Source organism: Cygnus olor, chromosome 5 (genome assembly GCF_009769625.2).
Source record: "Cygnus olor isolate bCygOlo1 chromosome 5, bCygOlo1.pri.v2, whole genome shotgun sequence".
NCBI classification, from domain to species: domain Eukaryota; kingdom Metazoa; phylum Chordata; class Aves; order Anseriformes; family Anatidae; genus Cygnus; species Cygnus olor.
The window spans coordinates 38,519,445-38,541,285 of NC_049173.1; the positions used below are offsets into that span (position 1 = coordinate 38,519,445).

The 21,841-nt window shown below is 34.3% G+C and overlaps 1 protein-coding gene across 25 annotated transcripts in view; it reads right to left on the reverse strand.

Moving 5' to 3' along the window:
• Nucleotides 1-21,841, reverse strand: part of GPHN (gephyrin) — a 333,615-nt gene that overhangs the window by 87,273 nt on the left and 224,501 nt on the right. For 16 of the 25 annotated variants that reach the window (XR_005820015.1, XM_040557299.1, XM_040557318.1 and 13 more), the window contains 3 exons: nucleotides 17,508-17,780; nucleotides 16,127-16,234; nucleotides 10,158-10,292 (listed from right to left, as the gene is read on the reverse strand). Coding sequence is in view for 24 of the 25 variants with exons in the window: in XM_040557299.1 (XP_040413233.1) it covers nucleotides 10,158-10,292; nucleotides 16,127-16,234; nucleotides 17,508-17,780 (516 nt within the window). In the remaining variant the exon portion in view is untranslated. The remainder of the gene's footprint in view (nucleotides 1-10,157; nucleotides 10,293-16,126; nucleotides 16,235-17,507; nucleotides 17,781-21,841) is intronic. The other 9 variants (XM_040557323.1, XM_040557310.1, XM_040557315.1 and 6 more) reach the window with 1 other exon arrangement.

The following is a 21,841-nucleotide window of genomic DNA, read 5'->3' on the forward strand; positions in this document are numbered from 1 at the left end:
ATGTTCAAAATGGGACAATTCCCTGGAGCACTACAATTCCTTCTTCCTTTTCCTCTTGCATATACAAAATTAAACCACGGAGAACAACCTATGATCAATATTCTACTAAACAAAAAGTGGCACAAGTCAACTAAATAAGAATTTTCTCAAATACAGGCAATGCACTTGGCATATGCTGAATTCCATAATACAGAGCTGTATAAGCACTGACCTAGGCCTTATATTAATTACAAAATAAAAGGCTTATAAAAGTTCTCAAATTCTGATAGCAATCACTCAGGCCAAGTCCTAAAACACAATGTCTTTTCAGTCTTGGAAAGACAAACAGATGAATTACTATATTCACTTGACAGATTGCTGTGCTGACCTGTAATTGCACATATAACATGACTCCAAGAACTGACTTTTTGTAAAAGAGAAAGCCTATCTCCTTTGGCAAAAGGATACCCAAAACAAGACCTCAATTTAAAAGACTTATTACAAAAAAAAAAAAAAAAATCAAAACTGAGATAAGGTTCAAGTCTTCTATGTCTTGTATAAGGTATCTTGCATACTCCACACAAAACCATGAGATGCTGGCACTCACATTCTAAAAGAAATAGTCTATATGAGCCTTGGATTCAGGCTCAATCTGTGTTTTAGATAACAGCTAACTTTTTGGATAGTTGTGTTTGTTATCACATCAGACTTCGCTGCTTTATACTACAATGAAATTGCCTAATTGCTTGACTGCATGAAGATAGATTAGATCTCAAATGAGAAGTACTTTCAACAGGGATGCAATAAATACCAAGTGAACAGGTCCTCAATTCAAGTAAGACTGGTCTTGAAAAATGTATTTTCTGTATCAACAGAGAACGATTTTATCTGCCTAGGGAGAGATAAATGACCACTTTTCATTAGCCTTTTGCAAAAGTACCATTCTGTCTAAAGATATGTTGACAGACAGCCAAAATAAATTCTTGAAATACTTTGACTCTGTTTTCTTTTGTGGACAAAACCAAAAAGCCATGCCAAGAAGGCTACAAGGTCTAGACAGAAAGCCTGGCAGAAATAAAAGTAAAAGAAACTATCTTGTATAGGGAAGAAACTGCTAAGTACAGAATGGACTTAATGGAATTTAAAATAAGGAGTAAAAGATTCCTTAGAAATAAAAACAAACAAAAAAAGGGGAGGTAGAAATATTATCATTTGAGGTTGAGAAGAGATCAAAGGTAATTCAGGTAATGCAAAAGAATACCTTTCCTGAATTTTGATTTGAGATGATAATACGTGTAACTGGAAAAAAGGCATGGTAATCATTGGGAATTAGTCTAAAGCTGTATTAATTTTGACAAGGCAATTGCTTTTATAAGCAGTAGGATAGGAACATATAGAAGTAAAAACACAATTGCTGGATGCACACGGAAATTGTCTTTTTTTCAAGGATGAAAATGAAAGAGTTTGGTTTAGTTCATTTATAACAACGAAATCTGAAAGTTCCTATACCTCCCCTTCATAAGCCTACCTGAGGAATCAATACACGGTTGAGAAAAGACTGGCTTTATTTAAGCTAAAGGCCAACAGTGACACAAAAGCAACTGAGTGTAGACCGACCCATGAAAGGTCAGTTAGGTTCTAAAACAAACTTGGAGACAGCAGCGGAGAGAGGAAATCTATTTTTAATTTACCATTTTTATGTGGTATTACACATTACAATCTTAAATAGTTTTACATACTATCTGAAATTGGAGTTAGATTCATTGAAGCAGGAGGTTCCTTCTACTTTTAACACTTCTATTTCCAAAAAAACCTTACCGTATGTGAAACTAAACCTCAGAAATTGCTAGCATGCTTGCTAAAGAACGTACAACTTGTAGGCAATTTCGTGCTTCCAAAATCCATGGCAAAAGCAATGTCTATGCTTCAGATTCCTGCTTCTCTCCACATCTTGCATCAGCTAGATGTTACCTACTTCTATGATGGAACCAGTGAACTTTTACTAATGATGATACGTTAACCACAGCAACATGCATGCTTTGAAATAGCTTTCCTAGTCTAAATTTCAGTTTTGGTTCTGGCAAACACATACGTGCTGCTGCTGCTGCTAGAGCACTACCACTTTTGCAGCACTTTGGGTTGCATGTGCAGATGAAATGGACTATTCTTATACTGCATACTTGTGAAAGTATGATATGACTTCAGGACCCTTGTGTGCAAGTAGCTTGCTTCAGTAAATTCAACAAATATTCTTTTTGATAAGAATACTCCTTGAATAGCTAACAGATATTAAGATTAGTAGAAAAAAAAAGGGGGGGGGAACAAAAGGAAACATATGGCTGTGGAAACATCAGAAAGCACAGCAGAAGAGATATAGAAAAAACATGTTCTGATGACACATGTATTAGTAGTTCATTTAGATAACAGCACTTCATGCAAATTCTGGGAATACCCAAACAGGTAAAAAAGACAGCCTAAACCAAGTAACAGACTGAAACAAAGAGATAAGCCATTGAGAGATGATATTCGCAAGACAGAAAACAGGTTTAGATGCAGAGAACACAGGACAGGGAGTAATTCCTATGTATTCCAAAGGTGGAACTGGATGGAGAGAAAAATAACCTTTTAACTGTCAACTAAATGGTATAACAGGCAGATCCAACACTGACTTAATGGATACCACCCTAGGAAGAAACCTAAAGAAGTAGTGGAGGACTTGATAAGCTAGTGCCACATATCCTACCAGTCATTTCAAGGAATTCTGACCAGACTGTGTGGGTACATATACATGGATGTCCCAGTACTGGACAGCGTACTTGAAGACACGGACGTTTGTGCTTTTAAGTATGTAGATAGGAAAGTGTGACTGAAAACATTTCTGTTTTAAAACAACTTCACCAACCTCCCCCATAATATCTGGCATTGAACTTTGCTACACTTTTGCTAAATGATTTATAATAGAAAGAATGAAAACACGAAAAGAGGATTGTTGGTCTATCCTTGCAATGACATTTTTGAAATTTCTGATCCTTTGATCAAAAAACTTCCATAGCGGTAAGTGATGTGGATTATTTACTATGGGAATAGTCAGTGAAGGAACAGAAGCAAGCCTGCCTATACCCAAGCTGATGATTAGTCAGGTTAGCATATAAATGGCTGAAATTACAGAATTAGCAGGGACTAAGATACTGAAAAAACAGTGGAAAATGAAATCTTACAAGCAGAACATGTGGCTATATGAAAATTCAGCATATAGACAGGTTTACTTTTGAAACCATATTCCACGAACAAACAAAAATAAATCAGTTGTCACAGGTAATAAGAACTAATTGCTCCAAGAGGCCAATAATGCTCTAAGAGACCAGCTCCAGAAAGACAACAAAATGGTCACCAGGCACAGAAAGGTCTCAACAAGCATTGGTGACAAGACAAGACCTAGACATATTAAAATGGAGATAGCAAATATTTCTGTAGAGGTGTGAATAAGGAAATTAAGAGAGAAGGATGCACATCTTTTCCTTTTCTTAAAGTACTGCCAAACTGAATTTATCAGAATTTGAAAAAAAAAAACACACCAACAACACTTGACACTTGAAGAAAGCAAAGTAACGAGCAAAAACTCTTGCTCCCAAGGATAACTGAAAAACATTTCAAGGGGGAGCTGACAAGTTGATACAGTGTAAGTATACATAGTTCAGAACTCATGCGATGCATGAGTAAGCTAGGATGTCTGTACTGGAATACTATTCTCTTCTGGACAGATTCACATGCCGAATAGTTACAATTTGAAAAATAATTACTTTCAGGAATAGACTCTAAAGTGTATTTCTGACGTGCTTCAAGGTTTCACTAGACTCAAAAAAAAAAAAAAGGTATTCTGCAGCTTGCTAAAATGCCATTGGTTACTAAGAAAGACAAATGTAGGAAATACTTTGCACATTAGAGCATCTTCATATGACTCCGTAACAGACCTGAAAGCTGATTTCCGTGAATTCAACAATTGTTCAGGATGTACTAGCTTGGTGTAGAAAACCAATTCCCAACTACTCTAACAGTTCTTCTAGACAAGGAAGGGAAATGGATTTTGGTGCTTCTTATGATTTAATACAGGTTCTGTATATGGTCGAATATGCTACTACTTGAAAAATAAATGTTCAAGAAAAAAAACACCACTAAGCCTAAGTCAAAAAAAGCACCTCTACTGAAATTCAATGTTCAGCTTAAACTTGATGACATAAACCTTTATTCTGCCTATCCAGAGAGTTGTTGATGGGTTTATTTTGATATTAACAAACAAACAAACAAACAAAACCTCACCCCCCATATATCCTTCAACTTTTCTACAAAGTGAATCTTATATTTTTTAGGAAAGATTTTACTAGACTTTGCTTTTATTATTTATGACATATTTGTGTTTTTTTTTGATATCCCAAGCACACCAAGCTGCTTCTTTCTTAGTTACAGTGTCTCACATTTGAAGCTGTGTCATTTTATATTTTTATTGAATAACAATCAGGTTTCCTAAACAAAATATAAAATAAAAATAAGACTTTTTAGAATTCAATCATCCATATGCTTTGTTAGGACAACATACTTTTAAAAATGAGGAAAAAAGGTAAATGGAAATTATTCTTGCCTCCTGATCAGTAGTGGATTTGAAAAACACTGATAGGATACACTGGAGGATACATTAGATTGACACGTGTTAGTAAGCAGGATTCCTCTTCTTAAACAACCCTGGCTACTTTCTAATCCAGTATACATTCTCCCAGTATTTCTTTTCACTAAATAACTTTTTTTTTTTTTTTTGGTAAGCCTGGAATATGTACTGAAAAAAAATAAGAGGAAATAATCAAGGAAACATTGGAATTTTTAGCAGGATCAAATATCTAATGAAGCTTGTGTGTCTACAGTCAGCTGTTTTACAAGAAAAAGCAAGAACCCTTTGCCGTGCTTGGAGTGTGATTTCATCTACCTAGATCATCCTAACAATTTAAAAAATCCTTTGCACTTTTCTGTGCTCCTTGACCATATCACAGCAAGATAACTATGCCAAAGCACTTGCTACTAAATTCATCAAGTTGCTAGGCAGAAAGGACGATAGCATATGCGAACTTCAAATTCGTAACTAAAAAAGAAAAAGTAAAACTTTTCTTGGGAATTTAGTGTATGTGAACAAATGTTAAAATATATTCACAAACATTCCATATTGTTTTCAATCTGATGGTCGTTTTAAGAAGAAATAATATGCATTATGATAACAAATACAAAATTTATCACATCCAATTTACACAATATATCTACCCTATGGATAAAACTACATCTTGCCAAATCATGACCAGAACATTGTCTCATCAACTAAGGATTTGTGGTAAGCAACCTGACCATTCTTCTATCGAAAAAGCAGTAACTGATAAAAAAGCATCTTCTCAACTCTACCTGTTCCCTATCCGATTACTTCACATAATAGTTGTATATTAAAATTCACGACACTAGACTGAAAACATAAACAATAATTATATTTACTTTTAGTTTTTAGATCATTTGACTGTATGGAAAACTTGAACCAATATCTAGGTTCAATATTAAAGCTATGGTTCATGATGGGAGGTGTTCAAAGCATCATTTTTCTGTGGAAGAAAGTATGAGAGATGATTGAGATTTTTATTTTTTTTCCTCACAGGAATAATGCTCACTTGTCTTTTTTTAATGATATTTTTCCTGATTTTTTCATTTCAGATTTTTTTTTCAACTGAAACATTTATATAGACAAAAATTACAAATATATGATACTTTTTACACTATTAGGTCTATAGGTGAATGTAGACGTAAGAATGATGAAGATAACCATTCTTATTAGAAGAAAGCTACCAGAAAGTGATCAATTAGCAGAATTAAATGTATTATGCCACAAAGAAGGTGTGTTTGGAGTGGTGGATAGATGAGGTGACTGTTCTGCTAGCATCTAGAAAACTTTGAAAAGCAGTCGTGCTTCTTTGTTTTAGTTCTCAGACAGAGCTTAGAGACTCATGTAGGAATTAAAAGCTCTCTCTCATTACTACAAATATATAAGTATGTATGTCAATACCACTAAGTGTATTGTTTTCATTCAGTATAATTAATAAATAATAGATAGGACAGATAATCCGCAACTAAACTAAAGAAAAATGATAATTTTTCTTAAGCAGAATATAATGTGTCAGGAATGAAGTAGCAAGATAGTACAAAAAAAAAGAAAAGAAAAAAAAAACATTAAAAATCAATCACTCTCATCTTAAAAGTACCATAACAAGTTTCTTAGGATTCTTCATGATCAAAGATAATGCTGAAAGAAACCTTGCCCACTGAAGCAGAAGAACTGAACATCAGTTAGACTGATGATCTTGCAAAGTAAAATACTTTGAACACCTTTTGTCACTGAAATGTACTCCTGGTGATAATTTAAATCCTGTCCTTGGTCTTCTATATCTGCTTCATTTGACTTTGACACACAGCAATGGCAAAAATTAAAAATTGATTGTGTCATTTACGTAGGGGAGAAGGAAAGACTTGAACTTGAAAGCTGCAAATTTCTTTTATACTAATATCATCCCTAAGAGTCAAACAAAATTAGAAGTTTGAAGCAATGACTCAGTCATTTGATCAGGATATATTCTTTTAAGTTATCTGAAGTTGTAGGTCTAAAATTTTATGCCACAAGTTTTAAAAAAGCCCCTAAAGACAACGTTAGGCAAAATTTCCTGATACTTGTAGTAGGTATTTTACACTGTGTAGTACTTTGCTTTTGTATCTGAAAAGACCATTGCATTGAACTTCATGAAAATGGCACCCACGGAAATATTCAAAAATACAGGAAGATCTTATAATCTAAGCAGCTATTGGAAATTGCATGAAAATCTTGCAAGCCATACTGTGTCATCTTAAACGTTTGTCATGTGAATATTTAGCAAATTCATTTAACCTTGCTGAAAAATCATTACAACTTTAAAAAGACCAAAACCATATTGTTAAAGATAAAAATGTCACAATCACCATCAACTTTATGGTTGAATAAACGGAAGAGGGAGAACTGTTAGTGCAGTTTTCCCCAGAGTAAAACTTAGATTGCCTCTCTATCTGAATCATTCCACTATAAATATGTTTTAAATGCTCTTTAGCCACAGTGGATTTTGCTTAAAACTCAAATGCAATTTACAGAACAAGGAAGATGTTCTACAGAGATTTATCAGAAGCTAACAAAAGTAAGTCTGCTTAGTTTTGGGGATGTACCTAACAACAGACAGAGTTGTCCCAATCAAATTTTTTCTTGAAAAGTTCTGACCTCCCAAGAGGTTACAGTGATTCCTCCTTTTATCAGGGATTAAACTTTTGAAGACTGATTGAAATATATAGGTTCAAACTCACTATTCATCATTTACTACTTTGTTATAGACAGATCTTCAGAAAACATGGAAGACAAAGAATCAACAGCAAAGAAATCTAAAATTAAATATTGTATTTTGTGTCTGTCTACATGCTGTGTGTATATATAAACAACATTATAATTACGAAAAGGTGAAGACTTTTCGTAACAGATCAATCAAGAGTATTAGTAATGAACTCTCCCATACCTTCTCTCAAATACAGACATGCATTAGTAACCTGCTACTTACATTTATTCAATATAGGTGCTCCCATCATTGTAGAAGCTTGATTTTTTTTTCTGAGAGGGACACACAACTTTCTGCTATTCAGCAAATTCAGTAAGAGAGATGTAAGGGTTTATGTACATTTAGGACAAAAATACAACAAGAAAACGGTACAACAAAATAAACTGGAATACGTAGTTCACAAAAAAATCTAGTGCCACTAGATTTATGGCCAGACCACCACTCAAAATACATATAAACTAAATTGTTTTTTGCTGAAACTTCCTCTCCTTTTTTTTTTTTTTTTTTGAGTTCATATATACATGTTTAGGAGCCTGAAACAAGTTCCTAAACCAGACGGTGAGAATATTGAAAAAATACATTCTTTCAGATCAAAGAAAAAAAAATACAACAACCTGGAATATCAACTGGATGCTGCACTGCAACTCATTTTTTGTGTCATTACTGTGCGAATCTGTGGATCAAGAGGTTCAGTATAAATTACATTCATATTGCATTATTAGAAAGCCAGGATTCAGAATGAAATACATAGTAAGTGAAGACGTTTAGACATATTGACAATCTTGAAGAATATGAAAGAACCATATTTCTTGACAAATTCAGATGATGTTTGAGAACATGAGAGTACTGAAAAGGACCAAACAAAAGGATAACAAGAGTAGCTAGAGTTTTCTTTTCTTAAAATAAGTAAAAACAACAAAGAATTCTCTAAGTGGCAAAGCAGCTTACACGTTTGTGCAAAATCCAACCTTTAAGTAATAGCAACAGAGAAGATTATCCTTCACATTTACTTTCTTGTTGTTAACAGTTGGGTTTTCCTTATTTTTTCCCTAAAGCAGATTGTACTACCTACTTTTGGAAGACATCACAGAAAAGCTAGACAACTTTGATGTTTCATGGCAACTCCTATTTTAAAAGTGGTGTGGTCTCACATATTTTGTGCAAAATCTGATTTTGCAGTAATATTTGAAAAATAGGGCTTAATATGAAATGCCAAAGCATGATCCAATTATGACAAGAGCCCATCTCAACTAATTTCCCGAAGAAGACTTTCAGACTTATTACTTTCACAGAATCACGGAATCATCTACATTGGAAGAGACTTTATATCAAAGTTCATATAATTTCCTTCTGTAATCTCTGAATCTTTGAAAATAGTCTAGAGGAGTGCATTCTGCTTCACAATAGGTAAGATTCACTCCTTCCCATTATGATACCCTCCTTAAAACACATAGGCTTAACCTAGAGCTATTTCTTAGCAATAGCACTGTCTCTTTTTTATGCTTGTTATTTGCCTCCTTTTGTTTTCTTTGGACTTTTCTGTTTTGTCAAGAGCCATAAAATGCAATGCAGTTTCTCTGTACTCCTCTTTGGCTCCAGTTTTCTAATGTAATAAGCTCTGAGTTTCTGATTTTAGCCATCAGACAACTGGCAGTTTTTTTTAGTAAAAAATGAATGAACCACCTGCAGGTAGAACTCACTGAACATCTTAAGAGAGCAGACTATATAATGAAGTTCAGTATGCTGTCCATCAGAATAATTTTGATTCTGTTACAGTGAAGGTGAGCATAAAACTATCCCATAGATTAAAGCAAAACATTTAAACATTTCTATGGGTTGTTGCCAGTAAATCTTGTTCACTAACAGAAAAGAATGAGACAGCAGGAAGAACTAGCAGATGCTGGCAATCACTTTAGCAAGCAGAATAATTTTCAAGGATAACATATTAGATGAGGAAGAATGTTATTGTTCGCCATCTGCTACAAGTTTATTAGTACATCTACATCTGGTGCCATAGAAAGATCTTTGTGACATGAACACAAAGTGAATTCTGACAGAGCTTTCTTCTGCTGAAAGGAATTCTGCTGAAGGTGGACATTACAGGCCTTGCCACTGGTCATTTCCCTTAGTCTTTGATGTAAACTATTTAAAAGTTTTATAAAAGAGAACGTAATAGAGGTCACCTCAATGATTAAATGGTATAGTATAATCAGTAAGAACTGAATAATAATCCCACAAGGTTGGCATTAAAACTTTCTATTCAATTTAGGCTGTTTTTTGTTTCCAAGTGTCAGGCAGCAAATATCTAAGTTTGAGCAACATTGGTTGTTTTGAAACTGGTTTAAACTGATCAATAATAGAGCGGGGCAGAGAACTGCCCCGTCCCAGTCTAAAAATTTGCACATACATTTTGTCAACAAAATACTACTTGTTTAATGTTGTTACTCAGTGGCAGGATTATCTACATTCCTGGGGATATATTAAAGACATTCAAGGTGTTAACAATTTTACATTCATGACTGATATTGCAGGAGATAACATTCAACTTCAGTAACCATGACATGTTGGTAGACCCACATACTAAATTGTACAAGAGTACACGTGGAATAAAGTACTGTCTCCGATTTATCTATTACTTAGAATGATACATCCCTTGCATGCAAACCAACCTTCTTCAGCAGAGGCAATACATTACTCTGATAGGTTATATGTCTGAGAATGGAGTTTGCAAGGCATAAATGTACTTACTTTTGGTGTTGGGCAGGATGCAGTGGAGAGACGAGAGGTGGCCTGGGCACGAGGAGATTCTGAAGGGGTAGTGCTGAGGGAGGCTGTATCACGTGGGAGCACCTGAACACCACGAGAGATGATGGAATCTGGAATCTTAAAAAAAGAGAAATGGAATTAATGGTCAAAAACAAATATTTTATTTAAATCTTATTCAAAATCTTTTTTCAAAAACTTCTTGGAATACCTCACTTCTCAGTTTGCACACAGTATATGCAGTGTTGGTAGTGGTAACAGTATGTTCTCATAACTTCAGTAACAAACCCCTCGCAAATATGTAATATCATACTTTAACTGAAGTAACATAGAACGCACTATTGGTCCTGAAGAACTTCGAACCAGATATACTACAATATATAGAAGGAAATAATAAGAAAAGAATGTTTTTCTTCCTAAGACTCAAACTTAACCCTTTCAAACCCAACAATGACCAGCGGTGACTTCTACCATGACATGAATGGAGGCAGACTTTTCATCCTCTATGTAGGGGTTAATATTCCAAACAGAAACCCAATTATTAGCAATGACTGATCTCCTCTGAAGAAATGTCATGCAGTGAGTAAATGCTCTTAATTCCATGTACTAAAGACTTCATTTCAGGCACAGAAATTCTTCATGTAAAGATTTGTGTTGGCAAAAGCCGCAGGCCTCTCTGAAGGAAGTACAGGCAAAAACACTAGAAAACACCATCCAAAGCCATTGCCTGTGTTTAAAATGCATTCTGAAGGGGAAAAGAAATCAATCTTTTGTTTTCACAAAATAATACACTTAATTTTGCTTTCACTAGAAGGCCAGATATTTCTAGGGCGGAGTTTTAGTGCCAGACTCTCTAGCTGGTATTATTAAGCCTCTTAATTAAATGGAGTCACATCAACTTACAACAATGAGAAAGTGGTCTTCTATTTGGTAATAAAAGTGAATACATCAGTATGTTTTTTTAAATCTTCTGTCTCCTGTTCAGTTTTATCACTAGTTCCAAAGAAAAGAGGTACAGGACTGCATTTAAGAATGAATTTTTTCTCATCGTTAACACAATGAATCTTAGAAAGTCTCTTGCTTTTTATTACTGCAGTATGTGGGCCCCGTCATGCAGATATCACACCAGATTTAAACTGGATTAGATTGTCAGTTGAACATGATTCAAGTTTTTATTTTTTTGTGTAAAATGATAAGACGTGTAAATGATAAATGCCTCATATAGGAGAACTGATCTCTAACATTAGTTCTACACACAAAATGCAGCAAGCAGCTTTTCTGCTATGAAACACTCTCTACAGAGTTTTATTCTGATTTTGTTTTCAAGATTTTAACCTCTTTATTTTTCAGAGGTAGCACTTGTAACATCAGATTGTTCTTGCAATTTAATTTTCCATTACAACATGTAAGAAAATGTAGAAAAATTAACTCCAAATTCAGATTTTTGAATCTGAATATACAGACACGTATTTTAAGATCTCATTAAGAAATTATTAGCTTAGCCTGATGTTCAAGTTCCGAAAGAACCACCTGAAAAATGTCTGGGGGACATGGCAGTAGTGCATAATAAAAGAAAGGAAGAAATGAAGCTCCAGTGACAAGCCAAACCACCAACTTTAATCATTTCCAGCCAGGATGTCCAGCATTCTTTTTTTTTTTCTTTTTTTTAAATTGAGATGCTGCACCTGGTCAGAATTTAGGCATTTCTGAGCATTTTTGCCTAGTAAGGCTTTAGGACAAATGGAAGCCACTGGAAAATACCTCCTTCCAGGATTTCTTGTCACAGAGGTCATCCCAAATTACAGAGGTGTGGAGACAAAGCAGGGATGGTACTGAAAGAGGAGGAAAATGAAATGGATATGTATTCCCAGGAACAGAATGGGATGTTCTTAATGGTCTGCCAATTTTGCATATTGACATATCAAAGCTGTTACAGTTGGGAAAGTTATAGAATCTTTGAAACCTACTTCAGGAACTTACTCAGACCTTGGCAACATTTAAAAGCAGACAAATTGTCTTCTATCAGTCACAAGACTGATATTACACTAACATAAAATTTAATGGAATGTTATTTGTCTACAAATGTGATACTCATGCCCTCATCCTTTTTCGGGCTGGTGTGAAGTAGATGTTCATGTTGCATTCCATGCCTGCATTAGAAATAAAGTATTAAGTCCCAATTTATACTGCAAATGCCACAAGCTTTAACCCAAGCTTTTAAAATCTGCTGAATCCTCAGAGTCAATGTTAGGATATTAAGGCAGCTTTGCTGCACTGTTCCTGTGCAGTTAAAATGACCAATCTTAGGGCACACATCATTAATACTGCTTTTTTATGTCATTTTTCTCCCTCATCTTCCTTCCATCTGTAAAAAACAAACACATCTAACTTGGCAACCTTGACTTAGAGATACCGAGTTATACCTAGTGGACAGTATCTCACATAAACCCTCCTCCATACATTAGACTTTCTCATGTTTAAAATCTAAGTTGTATGGAAACAGGTTTTGTTCTCAGTGTATCACCAACTGCCTGCTTTCTGCTCTACTGCTGTGTTTCCAGACTGACAGTATTTTTTGCCAACTTCTGTTAGTATATAAAAAATTTCTTCAGAGGATCTCTCAATGCTATATGTAACTTGTATTGCAATTTCCACTATGAATTAAGAAGCCAATAGAGTTTCTCTTCACTCTAGAAGATTATTCTGGGGATATTTTCCTCTCCAGAAACAGTACCTAATTGGCCTCTCCTTGGAGTATTCTGATTTGCAAATGGGATCTTAAACATGTAGTATAAGTAGAGGAAAGCAGGAACAAGGATATTTATCCTGGTCAAGCAGAGAAAATCGTTTGTATTCAAAGGCACCATCTCCCTTCTATTCTCCTTTTCTCGTGCAATTCCATCTTAAATGTTAAATATGTAAAATGGTTGACATCTCTGAATTATATATTGGCAAAGCTCCAGCGCTACCTACAAATTATGCTTCCTTTTAAACTCCATATTGTAGCAAAAAAGAAAAAAATGATAAAGGCATAAACCAAAGAAGATATAATAAAAGAAGGAATAGTTTTAACTCTTCAAATAAGAAACCTCTTCTTTATCCTCCTCTGATAAAAAGCTGCTTGCATCTTGACACAGTTAGGTACTGGCCCACTACATCTTTTATACGCTCTAGCATGCCTCAATAGAAACACAATATTGCTTTTACAAATGATACCACGATCCAATTCTCCCTGGAGTTTACTCTGGTCACTCTAGAATATTGAGATATTACCTATTGTCTCATTTCCTTCAGGCATGTAGCTTTTGTTTTTTTTTATACCCACATATCCTTCAATCACTGCTCCTAAAACTTTATCTGGCATCAACTTTTTCAGAATAACAAGAAAATAAACCATGACTGAGGCTATTTCAGTCTCCAATGAATTGCATGTGGAGTAACAATTTTCACCTGTGAAAAAATTAAAATTTAGCTAAAATCTCAGCCAGGACACTCAGCAAAGGAAGCTGAAGATAAAGGGAAAATATGATTACAGGCATTTCTTTTCAATGTGGATTATTCCCTAATCACTATCTTTACCAAAAATACAGTTGCCATAAAAAAATCTCTATACAAAGCCTATCTAGAACCTATCTAAATTTCAGCTTGTAAGCTTTCACAGACATAAAATCTCACAGAGATATTTAGGTTAGCTTACAGTTACAAATTTTGCTCCTAAGAGATTCACTTCTCCAATGTGACAGTAGAATGCATTTTATAGCTAAAATCAGTATTAAGATTCTCTTTAGACCACCATAACCTGCTGATTTCAAAGAAGGTACTAATATGTACAGTGCATCTACATAAATATATGAAAAATAAAATGCATATATACTGTTCATTAAGTGAAAGAGATAACAATGTTACTGGCATTTTTATGCATACATATTATGTGAGAACGGGAATTACTCAGTTTACTCACATTTAGTAATTTTTTCCTTTAAAAATAAATTTAGTTAATGTGTATCTCTAGTCAAGACAGCTTTTTGTTAATCTTGTTAAGGAGGTTTGTCAGCCTAGGAGATTTTTTGAGTTTTCTGGAGCCTGAAAATCTGCAATAAGGAAGGGTAGAAGTATCATTGTGCTTTGGGTAATTATTATTACACGCTCTGAGCGTGTATAATTGTCTCCCTATTTTTTTCAATTTGTTTCCCACTTTCAAACAAATTTAACAGAGGGTAGATGCCTCAAAACTCTAAATGGGGTACAATAAAACTGAAGTTCAGTGAAAATAGTTTCTGTCTACAGCTACTTGAAGTGGAAAAACTGTTGTAACATACTGACAAAAAGGAATGAGAAATGGCGGACAGAGAAAGATATCCACCTTATCTGTCAGTCATTACTTCTAAAATTTTATCTTTTACCACATTTTCCACAAGTAGTTTCAAATTGGTCTAAATATTTGTGTTCTGAACTTAGAGAACTACAAGTTGACCAGAAGGGGAAAAAGGAAAAGATATGAGGTCTCCTCTTTTGCCCAGTACTTGAATAAAGATTGGCAGTGCTGGCAAGGTGCTAAGGAAATAAGCTGTATATGCTAAATATTGTGATTGTTATACGAAAGTAAAAACATCTTAAAAGCACAGAAAAAGAGAAAACCTTCTGAAAAACTAGTCACTTCCTGCTCTGAGTATGAAGATCAAATTTGGATTACAGTACGTGTAAGACTAATTTGCAAAAGGGCACAGAAGATGATAGCTTAATAGCACGCTTTGGAGAGCTCAAATTCACTATTTTAGTGATACTGAAGAATGCAGTGCCAATTCGAGTTTAGTAACCTCAGCTGAAAAAAATGAAACTATTGGAATAAATGTGTGCGCATATGTACATATGTATGTGGGTAATATAGCTTTATCATTAGCTGCATCATCTTTAAAGCCTTCACATTTCCTAAATGACTTTTCAAGAGGCATGGTCATCATGTTTTAAATACAGAGGGATTACACTATTCAATTGGTGGTTTAAATTACTATTTGACTAAGGGGACAAGAAAGTGCAGCCTCTTTTCAACAGAACTAACAACGTTTTCCTAAGAATCTGCACTTAGTTTCTTGGCTGACATGGAATGAACTGGTCCAACAGCACAAGGTTTTCAAGGCCAACTGCATTCCTCAGGTTTCTCTAACCTACAATTATGAATACGGTATGAATTCTTGATGATACTAGAGCCATTACTCTATCTTGATTTAAGCTTAGACTAAATCTTTGGGAGATATAAAATAATGTATAGTATTTTATTAGAGCCTGAGTTACAACCTTTGGGTTATAATGTCAGGGTAAAGTCCAAAAAAAAGCTAGGGATATCTTAAGTAATTTCTACCACTCATTGAAGTAGTTGCTTACTATTCACTAAAATTCAGTTATTTATAACAAGAGCTCACTGTTTACTGACTCTAGTCTTTAATTCTGTTTTTGAGAAATTCTACTTCTAAACACAATACAAGAATAAAGGAGAAACTGTAAGTGATGTTCATTAAGAGATGAACACCCAGTACCAATGTTGTATTATATTGACAAGCAAGCTATTGAGAGAAAAAAGCAAAGCAAAGAAAACCAAAGGGAAAAAGTTACCAAAATTTCATAGCTCTAAAGCCGCAGTTTTAGGAGACTATTTTAATTACATTCGACAATTGAGTATACTAGATGATAAAGTTGATGACTAAACAGAAACAAAGGCTTTATAGCAATGATTATCTCAGCAGCAAAATTATTCAAACTGTCACAATGCATATATTTATCCTGTTTAGCTCTGCATCTTAAGAATATTCTCTGTAGCATGTTCTCTAAAAGACAGCACTGATGTGTACGTGTTAGAATAAAACAAATAACACTGTCTATTCACACAGAAGAATAGGAGGCAGGCAGTGTATTTTTAGCCACTGTTAGTGCAAAAGCCTCTTGGAAGTGCATCTTACCGGTTCTCCTGCACTGCCTGCTGCGTGATGGCAATAACTGATGAGACCAGGAATGGGCTGTTCACCTTTTGCCATGATAACTGCTGAACTGGTGTAGGATGGATGCTTCTAATGCACAACACATAACAGCTATGAATACAGTGACAGGAAAACATGACGCTATACAAGCAAATGACTGAAAAGGAATGAAGTGAAAACAAGTGTGGTGCTGAAATGCCAAGCTCACATGAACACAGACAGTTTAGATCTCAGGTATTTTCTGCCTTTAAAAATTGCACAGATTACTTGTCTTTGCCTATATTAAAAGAAATTAACGAATTTAAAATTTGCATTAATAAAAACTGAAATTTGCAAGTGATAATTACCTTAATTCATCCCTGTAAAGACATATGTAATCAGGATTTTCTATAAATGAGGAGATGATCTCCAGCTGCAGCTGTCTTAGAAATGTCAAGATGCATCAGACCTGAATTCACATTTCTGGAGTTGGAATGTTGTTGCTTTGGTTTAGAAGTTGTTTATTAGCATTTTGAGTTACTTAGAATTTCAATTCCCATAAGAGGAAATAAAAGTACAGCTTGTGGAGTAAATATAGAACAAATTAATTTGGAAGAAAAACTTTCCAAAAACACAGGAATACATTGTCTTTCTAGCTGAAAACTCAAGGCATAAAAAATGTAAATACCTACATATTGCTACAAATTATCTGTTATTTCTTTGGAAAACAGATACAATTTTAACCAGAATAATTTGCAAGTGTTATCTAATTTTTTTCTTTTGTAGTCTCAAATTTATTATTTTGGTTTGAGTAATGTTGATCTACAATTGCTAGTTACAGCGAGGCTGTAAAGAAGATGTCATGGTATTTAATTTGTGGCAGAATTTCACATCTGTTACATAGACATGCACATTGGAATGCAGTGGACTGGATAGCTTATTACTTAACTTGCTACTTAGTTGTACTTTTTATCAATGCTTTTAAAAAACAACACTCTCATTTCAAAATGGAAAATATAGTTTAGAAAATCTTGCTGTAATTCTTTAATTCCTTGCCACTTACTGAACTTCGTACATTCATGTGTGAATAGTTTGAATTTAAAAAAAATAAAAATAAAAATAATCTGTCACATCAGAGTGGTATCATTAAAATGCATGTTATCATCAAGCTAATGAACAATGTAACTTCCACTGAAATTTGTGATCACCTTCTGAAACAGGATTCATATATTTTTAGGGGACTATATTTCTATGAAATGTATCTAAAATACATTTGTTTGAGCATAATAACACCAGTATATAGTCTTAGGATGCAAATGAATATTGGTGGAAAGTACCTGAGATAGAAACTAAAGGATCTCCTCTGGAAACAAGCCAGACTCACCTTAGCTGCAATGGCTGCTGCAGTTATATGTGAAGAGGAACTGTCCTCTGTTGATGCAACTCCACTATCCTTCTTCTCTTCCTCCTCTTCCTCACACTGTACTCCTTTGTCTTCTGTCTGCTTGTGAGGGCTGGTGGTTGGAGGAGGAGAAAGAGGAGGTGGTGGTGAAGGTAGATCTTCTAATTCATCGTGTACCTCCTTTACTTTTACAATGGCATCCCGCAAAAGATCAATGGCGTGAGGTAGGGCTGGCAGTATAAATTGAAAGCATTCCTATGCACAACAAGAAGAGAAATGACTATGAAAAGTTACTGCAGAAGTAAATAGGGATTTTCCAGATTTGCTCCCAAGGGATATTTGGGATTTAGATGCATCTTTTCACCTGACCATAAATAAAACCCTAAATGGGCAATTGCAATTGTTCAGAGGGAAAAAAAAAAAAGCCAACAACAAAAAAAAAAACCAGAAAAACAAACCAAAACCAAAACCAAACCAAACCAACCAACCAAACAAAAACAAAACAAAAAACAAACCAAACAAAAATAGAGCCAGAACTGGGAACTATGAAATATATTTCATCATTTTTTGTGCAAATATAGTAAGTTGTACAACAGTTAGAGCTACTGTAATTAAGCTAATATTGGATTAAAACTTAGGAAAATGAGTTAAAATGTTCATGAATACATAATACAGAAATGAGTTCATAGCAGTTTGCAGAATGCTACAAAAATGCAGAATTAAAAAAACATTAACTTTATCCCTGCAGGGTTATTAGCTTCAAATCATTTCTATTATGATCTTTCACAATTAGAGAACATTTCATAATCGTTTCCACAATTATGCTTTTATATAATGCTATATATTTTTTGCATTTATGGACTTAACCTGTAGACTGTGACAATGAAAAACTACTGATGTCATTATAATTTTATATAACTCAAAACAAATGATCACACATGATCTAAAACTCTCCTTCCTCTATCATCTTAAAAACAATTATAAAGTTTGTTTTATTTTATATGCCTGGAGAGTGCAAAAACACAGGCACAATGTAATTGTTCTTCTTGTTCCATAATGGGAGTACACATTTCTAGCTACCTCTGATGCTCAAGTATGCTAGTATTCCACTGAATCAAGAATCATTCATGTTGCAAGGAACCTTAAGACGCCATGAAAATACTGAATTCAGATGGGTTGCTCCAGGATGCATTCAGTCACCTCTTGAAAAAATCAAAGAACAGAGACTCCACAACCTTTCTGGACAACCTGTTCTAATGCTTAATTATCCTCAGGTTTTTTTTTTTCCTTTATTTTTTTATCCATTTGGAATCTCCCCTTCTTCAATTTATGACTATTGCCTCTCATCCTCCTCCCAGGCACCTCAGGTAAAAAGTTTTCTTCATGTAATTTCTGCAGACTGCATATATATATTAAATTACTGGAAAATGATAGCAAGGTCACAGCAATTAATGCCATGGCAGTGCAGTTAGGGAACATACAAGTTGACAGAAAAAGCTGACATTATTCCTTTTGTTGCATTTCATTTTTGGTTTTGTTTCAACTATAAGGGAGACTCGTCAAATTGTAATCCAAGATTTTAGAGTGTCCAGAAAATAAATAATGCTAAACATTTTGTAAGCAGATATTCTAACAAGTATTTTCAATAAATAAAAATGATTATGCAAACAAACCATCCATCAGAGATTATTAGAATTTATCTAAGCCACTTCGTAAGTCAAAAACATGACTCACAAACACTATTTCCTCAAAGCTGCTACATAAGAACCCACCTTTTAATCACATCTTTAAGAATAATGAAAAGTCAGACTACTTCACAGATTTATGAATTCTATAAACATTCAACTTTTCACTCTGAAGAACTAGAGTAAGCTGGATGAGCATAATATGCTGTATATAATGAATATATATTAAAATTTATTTGTAAATGTAATAAAGAAATGTAACTTCTAATGTAACTGCAAAGCTCAGAGCTATTGAGCCTCCAGAGTATTATTTTTAAAATGGTTTAAAACATTTAGGTATACAACCATCATTACTTCAATGAAAAAGCAGACCTCAAGCAACTGGTAAACGAACACAACAATCTGTGAACTGACTAAAAATAATGAAAATGTACATTAATTATTTACTCATTAGCAAGTATGTTCCCCACTCCTACCACTGAAATAAAGCCTTGTTGGCTTAACTGTTGATGAATGGGTTCCCAAGAAGTATTCTAAAAGCTCATGCTATTTCTAACACTCATTGTTTTAAGCAATTGTTAGTACAATTATGTAAATTGCCATAGACCCAATGATTTCAATGAGCAGCTGGTAATTTCATACTTTGCCCCTTCTCACAGCATTAAATAGCTTTTTTAAGGCTAGAATGAAATGAAACAGACTAGAAAAACACAAAAATGGAAATATTCTACAAATGTGGGTTCAGTGGGACATGCTGCACAAGTTCCCTGGAGAACACATGATTGGCATCACCTGCATCTTCCAGAGCAGCATTACAAAGAATGCTCCCGATTCTAGCAGGCAACAGAGCACAGAGCTGCTCTGAAGTCAAGCAGAAATGCCTAGTGTCTCTGGTGACTGCAAAGACTTAAGGCTACAGCTACAAACAATGAATTTAGAACACCGACAAATTTGGCAGCTTTGGATGACAAGGCTTTTTCCTCGCTGTTGTGCTATGCTAGCCTTATGTAAAATCAAGAGCCTACCAAAATGTTTCGTTTAATTAGCTACTAGAAGTATAGGTAGGAATGGTAACATTAATATGACCAGTGCAGACTTCTTGAGTGTTTTCTTTTTTAAGAGACAGAGGAGAGTTCGTTAGTCAGAAATGACTTATTTACAAGATTAAAACCTGCATCGACAATTTAAAATTTGACTCCCTGATTTTGTTCCACCTTTGTCATTTCCAGTAACAAGTAGTTTGAGTTGGACAGTCCCTGATGATTTCTTTCCTTTGTAAGGCTTAGACTCCTAAGTTTTTATGCAGATGTTCTGATCAAACCTAAGCTTCAACTGAGGTTACTGCAGTGGCCTTCTTCCTTCTACTTCAATTACAATATTGGTTTTGACCTAAGTAGACACACCTGTCCTTTTATTAAGTGAAATCTGCACTTGTCACTCATAAAAAGAGAGAAATTTATACAGCAAGAGGGAATGAGTTTACACATTCAGATCAGATTGCTCTGGTTTTCAACTCTTTCCATTTCAATGGAAACTAATACTGCATTGTGTCCATTTTTGAGATGGACATTTACACTGCTGTCTTTTTTTATTAATATTTAGTATTTTATTAATGAAATATGTATAGTGATGCAACTTCACAGCTTTATATAAACTTCTTACATAATTATATTAGTATGATGGAAAGGAAATTTGCAAGTAAGAAAAGAGAAATGAGACAAATACCTGGTAACAACCTGTCCTATTTGGTTCTTGAGATCCAGCCTGTTGTAGAACCATTTTCTATACTATGCATCTTAAAAATCCTTGCTGAAACCTCCTATTTTTATTTTAGTTTTATATTAAAATAAATTGTGACAGAAAAGATTATCATCATGACAGGAACAAATAAATCATCAGTTTATAAAAATCTTGCTTACATAACGAAATCATACAGCTTTTTTTTTTTCTCCAGCAGAATTACCTCTTTTATTAATTACTTATATATTGAACTATTGCTAAAATACTTACTAACATATTTCATTCCTTTTCCTCCTTCTCCTTTTACAATTTACCTATCTTTACAGTCTGAGTGCCTCAGGACACAAAATGACATTTTGTTCTCTACCTAGCATGTTAGGAGTCTACTGAACACTACAAGAATCAGAGACTGCAAGCTATTTTACCCCTTTCACAATTCAATAAAAGATGTACAGACTTCTGAAAAAAAGTATAGACTTCTTACCAGTGCACCAGTTCTCTAAGATGTGGGATCCATTGCTATATTCATAGATATGTCTTCCGACTAATAACTGGAAGACTTTCAAGTAGGTATACTCCTACCCCACAACCCTCCATGCTTGGTACATGTTTTGAGGGCAGTTTAAGTTTTTGTTTTTTTTTCAATTATAGAATCTTATTAGATTTCCTAAAAAGACTCTAAGAAACCATAGAATCAAAGAAGGATTACTGAGTCCCTAAACGGAAACTTGTAAACAATGTATCTGAAAACCTGTAATGACTGCTTGAGACAACAGTATTCAAAATATTCCCTCTTCAACTTCCAGGTGAGAGTCCCTATAAACATCCTTTATATTTCTCTAAACAAAAGTCTTTCGTGCAACAGCAACTTCAGGGCTGTGCTGCCAAACA